Source organism: Crocodylus porosus, unplaced genomic scaffold (assembly GCF_001723895.1).
Source record: "Crocodylus porosus isolate Cpor-Errol unplaced genomic scaffold, CroPor_comp1, whole genome shotgun sequence".
NCBI lineage: Eukaryota > Metazoa > Chordata > Crocodylia > Crocodylidae > Crocodylus > Crocodylus porosus.
This window is the reverse complement of record NW_017728921.1, coordinates 3273172-3280786: the sequence shown is the minus strand read 5'-3', so window position 1 is coordinate 3280786 and position 7615 is coordinate 3273172. Positions and strand designations below refer to the sequence as shown.

Below are 7615 nucleotides of genomic sequence, written 5' to 3'. Positions count from 1 at the left end.
GCTACAGCCTTGCAGAGACCTGCTCAGACCCCCACTCGGGCCAGCACCTCCCCCCATGCTGACCAATGCTCGCACCTGCTCCCTCCGCCCTTGCCAGCCCAGCTCCCAAGTCCTCGTCCCAGCGCACAAGCTCGCAGCGGCTGTGGGGGGCTCTGGTCCCTCCAGCCTCCCTCTTCTGCAGCCCTCCTCCAAGCCAACATCCCTGGGGACAACGAAGCTCCCAGGCCAGACGTTGTCTGCGGCTCAGGGCCCCGTTCGCCTCCCCGCAGGGCTGCCTGCCTGACCCTCCAGAAAGCCTCCCCCAGTCGCCCGCAGGAAGGGTGCTGAGATGGAGCCGTGCTCTCGTGCATCCCTGGCAGCTCCCTGGCAAAACTTCCCGAGCCCACTAGGTCTCTTTCAGCCTCCTCGGCGCGCCTCGAGACCTGTCACACAGCATTGCTGCTCAAAGTCAGCGCGGGCCTCAGCGTGCCAGCTGGCATTAGCATGACGGCCGCAGCCCTGCTCCCACTTCGCTGCCCTAGCAGGTGGAGGCGTGTGGAGCTTCTCCGGGCTGTGTTTGCAGCCCTGCAGGGCCCAGGGCCCCTACTCATCAAGGCCCAAGCAAGCTGCTCTCTCCAGACTTGGGGAACCGCAGGCCCTGCCCTGCCCGGTGCCCAGACCCGGGGGCCAACAGCAACAGGTGTCCAGCTCAGCAAGGTCACTGCGGAGGGACAGCAGAGCCCTGCTGCTGCAGCCTCGGGGCCGGCGTGGCCCTGCCCGCTCTCCCTGCCCACGGCTGCTTTTGGCTCACATGTGGAGCAGCCTCCAGATGCTCCTTACCCCCCACGCAGGGGACAAAGGCTGGCAGATGAACATCCCTTGCCTGGCACCCCTTTGCCCCCGCCTGGCTATTAACGCATAGCTTCCTCCAACCCAGGTCAGCACCCCTGGATCTGCCCAGTGCCGTAAAGAGACTGGCCCTCACCAAAACTGAAGTCACAAAGAGGCTTAAATCAAATCATCCCTGACAACAATGACATTAATTATGCTTTTTAACACATTTTACGGCTTTTTTTCCCCTCACTTCACGCCACATCTGTGTGAACAATATCAAAGAGATTTACGAGTTTCTTTCGTAATTACAGACATGTAGCCCGCTCACTTATCAAAATACTTGCTGAGCAATCAGCCCGCGTCGCAGTCTCTGCCAGGGATTTGTGTTGACAGCAGCCATTCAAAACAAAAATGTTGAATCAGGACTTGTGCGTTGCTTCTAAAGTAGCCTACAAAGAATTTGCCTGTCAAGAAGTATATATATATAAAATTACAGGAGCGAAAGCCCGCAGTGAGGTGTTTGTGTGTGTGTGCGCGCGTGTGTGAGCGCCGGGCTCTGGAAACAGATCTGACATTTGGTTCTTGTATTGCAGGATAAAATTTAATGAGGACAAAAATATGTCTCCCTAATTCCCCTAAGAAATCATTAAAACATTTTGTTATTCCTAAATGTCTGGAAAATGAATTAGTGCCCCTGTAGGAGCCCTCCTGCACATCTTCAGCAGTTAGAAGCTCTTCATCCTCAGACTTGTTGACAGCGCGGCTGGCTCCGTGCTACGCTGGTACCGGGAGATGCTCCAGCCTGTCAGCTGTGGCATCGGGGAGGGCTAGAGCAAAGCGAATGATGGGAGAAGCGGGACTGTCTATTAATGAGATGGTGCTCAATTAAAAGAAGGGAGGGGCCATGTCTTCTGCGCTCTCCACGGGCAGCAGAGACAGCGCGGGCCAGCGGGCCAGGCGCACGGCTCCGAGCCCTGGGGTGGGGCCGATGGGAGTGCGGGTCCACAGTCCAGGGCAGCCCTGGGCTGGGGCACCGGGTGCGTCACAGCTAAGACTGGGGGGGCTGGTGGATCCCAAATGCTGGAGCCATGACCTGCTTTGGGCCTTACTGACCCAGGCCCAGTCTGACCCACCCCTGCCAGGTCAGCTGGGAGGTCAGCAATGGGACTGGGATCAGAACTGGGCTCCCAAATCCCAGCCCAGCCCCTGGCAGAGGACCCGGCTGCCAGCAGAGCTGCCCCGGGGGAGCCTCAGCGAGAGTAAGACAAGTGAGGAGGGCTCACTTGCATATCAGACGCACCCAGCGACGTGCCAAGCGTGCGAAGGGGCTGTGGTTCGCAGGGCTCCTACCCTGCTGCGTGTACAGCACGACGGGGACCGGTGCTGGGAAATGCTGCTGTAGCACAGGGGCCGAGAGCTTATCCTGCCCTCGGGACAGGCTGATCTTGGGGTGCGTAAACCCGGAGGTCAGCAGTGGCTCAGACACACGTGGCCAGGTGCAGGCAGCGCGAGCGCGGGCGCGGGCGCAGGGCATGTAGCCACGCATATTTAAAAAAAAAAAATAGACATCAGACCTAAACAGCAGCGAATGGAGCTCAATCGGTTTACCTAGCTCACCGTCAGGAAGGCAACTGGGGATAGCTGCAGTGTTATTACAAGGCTTGAGCAAATGTATTCCTTTTCTAATGTCAGGATGCATTTGCCTCTTGCGCTGAAACACGGCTATGGCAAAAGCTGTTTCCACTTGTCTATTCGGCTGGTATTTCCAGAGTTACATGCTCAAGCGAGTCCCCACCACCCAGGCCGCCAGGCAGGGAGAACAAACACGGCGGTGGCAGCGCCGTGGCCCAGAGGCACTGCAATGCAACCAGCGCCCGGACAACCCGAGATGGGACACCGGGGACAGAGGGTGGGAGGCGCCGCGCACGAGGCTACGCTGACACCGCAAGGCTTGCTCGCGACGGCACCGGGGTAGCTTCTGCGCCTGTCTACGTCACGAGCCACTGCGGAGCCCCCTCGTGCAAGGGCGGCACGTGCTGGCGGATGTCACCCCTTCCAGTGACAGGCTAAGGTGACAACAGCCGTGCACGCTGTGGCTTGGCTAGCGCTGCTTGGGGGGCGGGGGGGATCTTTGCCTACCCGGTGCTGACACAGCTTTGCTGCAGAAGCTTTGCGGTGTGGGCCGACCTCTGTCAGATGGTCTGACGCCTGCTCTCCCCATTCATTATTCAGCTAAGCAGCCAGAGCCTGCCTTACCTGGTGCTGCAATTAATTGCTTGTAAACGCTCAGGAAAGCCGTCTCAGCCTCCTTGCTTCTTTTACTGAGTGCAACCACCTGAGGGGAAATAAAAACACAGGGTGAGGAAGCAGGAAATCAGGGGCTTCATGACGAGAGTTCATTTGGGGCCCGGCTGCCCTGCAGGGGTAGGCCTGGAGCAGCACGTTGCATGTGCCCACTTCAGCGAGGGGACTCCAGGCTGGCATTAGAGTCACCCACACCAGGCCGAGCTACGAGGAGCAAATCATCCCCGCTGGGCTCCTCCATGCTTTGTACCACGGCTGGCTCTGCACTGCCAGCCCCTCCACTGCAGCCATCCCCACTCTGCCACCAGGAAACAGGACTGGGGCCAGTGCCCCGGCGCTGTACTACTCGGTCCCGCTTCTCATCACCAGTTATGATGTTGGTGCATGCTTTTCCCTGGCTCTAGGAATTATTTTTTGGAGAGGTCATCGCCGACTTTGCCCTCACAACAGCGGAGCGCAGAGTCTGAGCCCCTGCAGGGCGCCGGAGGAAGCTTTTCCCATCACAGTGCCAACGGCAGGAGGGAAAAGGGGAAGAAACGGCACCCCAAGTGAAAGGCGAAGGGACCAGCGACCAGTGAAGCCTGCGTGGGGGCCAGTAAGAGCCTGGCTACGTGCAGCATTTAGCTTCTGCAGGCTGTGCAGTCATACGGAGGCCGAAGGTAGGCTGAGGGCGTACAACGGACATTTTCCTGTTTCTCAAGCTGTCTGGGTCAAATCAGTCGCAGACCCAATAAAACGTCTTGTTTGCATTTCTCCACTTTGTGGTTTTGTTATCGCACGTCATCTCCTAATGCCTTGCGCTGAAACCCCAAAGACGCAGCTGGATCACACAGGCAGACACTCCAACAGGCATCCGGCTTGTCTAGTTGACCGGCGGTGAAAAAGAAGCGATGGCATATTTATTGCTTAAGGGCCATGGCGGCTGTTTCTAGTGGAGATCCTTACACACACGGTATAAAAGCCCTGGGATAAGGCCTAATTACCAGAATGAATAATAATGCTGCCGTATATGTGTGCAGCAGCTTCCTCCGAAGTGCTCAAACAATGAACTAAATCGGTGTCGCCCCGGCAATATGGATGAGGCCAGCAGGGAACACGGAGAGGCCCTGGCACTCGAGGGATCGGGCAACCAGACCTGGCGTGGCTACCCCTTCCAGGGTGGCCAGTGCAAATACCGCATCACCTACCACGTATCCAAGAAGTCACAGCCGATTTCGGTGCTCTCCCACTCCCCGCCCCGCGCGATGAGTGCCCGCCGGCCGTGCATGCCCCACGATGCCGGGCGGCTCTGAACCGGGCTCGCAAAGCAGCTCCAGCGCAGGCTGGGACTCTGCTGTGACAGCAACCGGGACTTACCTGGCCGCAGCCCTGGCGCCTATTCTCCTGAGACTCTTCTACACCCCCGAGACGGGCACGGGCACGGGGCTGGGCCGTGCCAGCAGGGTCTCGAGGAGGGAGGGAGCTGTGGCATTTAGCAAAGTAACTGTGACGTGCTCACCCGGCCTCCTTTGCCTTTGGCTAAATTCCTACCACCATTGTCATGTCAGGCCACCATAAATCATTGATGCTCTCTGAGTAAATGAAAATTATAATTTAATGCTGGAGCTTAAATAAGGAATAAGAATTCCTCCTTGCGTCCCAAAGGCCGCTGGCTGGGCTGGGCCCGGCTCGCACCCAGGCCGCCTCAGCTGCGGCCCCTCTGCAGGTGACGGCGGGGTGGGGGGACAGCCAGCCAGGCCCTGCCCCCCCTCCGGCGGGTCTCCCCAACCCAAAGGGCCTCCCGTGAGGCTGCCATGGCCAGGAGCGTGCACCCCTCGGGGGCTGCAGAGGTAATGAGGCTCTGGCATGCCGCAGCGCTAATCACAGGACAACATATTAATCCTGCCACAACAGCCCATCCAACATTCATGAGCATGAATCATTCACTCCCGTTAATTTTTCAGCATTCGCCTCCTGATCCTGGTGGCGTCCCCCTCCCGCCCCGCCTGGCGAGAGCCCTTTGTTCCCCGCCTCGCGGCGCGCCCTGCGCCCACCGGCACTCGCCCGCGGCTCGGGGGTGGCGGACAGCGCCGGCTCCCCGGCCGTCGACCATCGCCTTCCCGCACTGGGCCACGTGGCCGATACCTCCTTCCAAAGAGCCTCTCTGTGCGCTCGTCCCGCTGGGCAAGTGGATGCATCACTGGTGACGCTCGCCCAGCCTCGGGCCGGACTCGTCCCTCCGGGTGGCACGAGACCCCGGGCACGAAGCTGGCCCTGGCCCTGCTTGGGTGCTCAGCGATTCCCCCAGGAGACTTACCAGGAGCTCTGTCCCCGCGCCCCCCACAGACAGCAGCACCGCTACATGACCCCAGCGCCCTCCGGGGGCATTGAGGAAGGTGGGCAACCCCACTGCACGCTGCCTGGGGGCAAAGCATACATTCTGCCAGAACCGAAGGGGAGGAAGCGAACTCCAAAGCGGGGAGGACCGTGCCCCGCTGCATCGCCCAGGGGCACCCGCACGGTCCGCGCGCACTAACGGACCAGGGAATCGAGACCTGCTGCCCCTCGCCCGGTCCCCACGGCTCCCAGCCGCGTCTCCGCACGAACCCCGGAGCCGAGTGGCGTGGGGTACCAGGCTCCGAGGCTTTGGAAAGCCCTTGCACAACTGTAAAAGAAATTCAATTTGTTCCAGGAGAAGGAGAGGATGAAGTACACCCCTCCCCTCCGTATTAATGTCTATCTGGCTGGGGGAGGGAACCCTCCCCTCCCGAATCCCCTCCTGAAGCCAGGCTGGTTTCAACAGCGGAGGGGAAAAACAATCCGGACAGACCCTGCAACAAAAGCAGAGCTGGAAAAAAGACAATGAGCAATTTGTTCGTATCAAGGCTTGATTCTCGCCCCGCTGCACCCGAGCCCACGCATCCTGCTCTGAGCCCCGTGCCACACTTGGAGCCGAAACCCAACCGTCCAGCGCGCCGGCCTGGCCGCGGGCTATTAGCGACGGTGCGATCGCCAGCTCCTGACTGGGTCATCATCGCCTGGCCCCAGCACCGCGATGCGAAGGAGAGAGGGTGGGTCGCTCTTGCGTGTTTTTCCCCTCCATCTCCCCTGCTGGAAAAGCTTCCAAGCCTCCACACAAGACTGCATTTAAATTGCTTGTCATTCAAAACAAAAGCAAACCGCTCATTTGTAATTCACCAGCCACCTGAGCAAACTGCCTTCTCCCTCCCAGCTCACAGGCACTGGAGCACAAAGATCATTTTTCTATTGTTAAAATTGTATAAGCCCTGGCTTTTTTTAGCATCTAATACACAAACCCACTTTCTCATTCTAGTGCTTCCAGCAGGAAAGAAAATTTGGGGGCTTTCTTCAACGTTTCGCAAATAAATCTGGCTGCGGGGCGTTTAAAAAAACCCAACAACAAAACCACAGAGCGGCAGAGGCCAGGAACACAAGCGGAAAGCAATCAAGTGCCGCGTGTGCGTTTTACTGGGATGGAAAAGTTACGCTCCGGGATGGGCATTAACTGTGGTCAGTTGATGTCAGGCGTCCTGATTTAAGAGAGGCCCTGACCGAGCAGGAGGAGGTGCTGCAACGCTCCCGCGCTAGGAGGTGGAGCGGCTGGACAAACAGGCCTTTTCCATTTCTAACCTCAATGATGCAGGAAACGCAGGCCGGCTCGGGACTTGCTGCTCCACTGCCCGTGCTTCGTCAGCCGAGAACGAGAGAGGCAGGTGGCTGCACCTTTGGGAAGAGCACCTGCCAACAGAAAAGGGGCACGGCAGCTCCAGGCCGACGTTGCCACGATTAGCCGCCCAAGTACGTAGCAAGGGTCCGACTGCCCTCCAAAGACGTCAATAGAAAAACCAACAGGCAGTGGATTGGGCCCCACTTGGGCCGTGCACCTTTGGAAATCAGGGGGTTTCTTCTCGTGCCCTAAGACCGTGAAATGGGGATGTTAAGGCCCACAGCAGTCTCACAAAACCTTCACTTTGCCTCTGCACCCAACAGCCATCGCAGCCCAAGCCTACTTTAGTTCTTGATTAGCATTGGATAAAGGGACTTCTCCATCCATCAGAAAAGCCTAGAAAACCTCATCCCTGATGGGATTTGGACCAGAAGCCTTGGCTCCCAAAGCAGTCATTCCAGCACAGGGATTAAACAAGATGCTCCAAAAAGCTGTCACTAGCAATAGCTCAGACATACTCTTGGAGGACCTCTAGCCACTGGGGAGCAAGACCATCGCAATTTGCTGCTAATTAACATGTTCAGGCTGCGCGGCACAAGTCCCTTGCACGAGATGCTCAAGAGGTCACTTCTCAGCACTGCTTCAGCACTGAGTGAGCGATGGCAGCCAGCCCAGCGCTGGAGACGCACCGCTCCGAGCCGCGGTCCTGGCGGCTACGGGGAAGGACTCCCGCTGCGCGCCAGGGCTGGCTAGCTGTCTGTGAAGCTGGCTGTGCTGCAAAGCCGGCCTGCCTTCAGCGCCTTCACAGTCCTCGGGCTAGAAAAGGGGATG

General features: G+C 58.6%; 1 protein-coding gene across 1 annotated transcript in view; it reads right to left on the bottom strand.

Annotated features, from left to right (window-relative positions):
- The window catches only part of CUX2 (cut like homeobox 2), a gene marked incomplete at its 5' end in the record, with an annotated part of 67441 nt that overhangs the window by 36224 nt on the left and 23602 nt on the right, over window positions 1-7615 (bottom strand). Inside the window, one exon of the mRNA XM_019538777.1 lies at window positions 3070-3148. Coding sequence (XP_019394322.1) covers window positions 3070-3148 — 79 coding nt within the window. The remainder of the gene's footprint in view (window positions 1-3069; window positions 3149-7615) is intronic.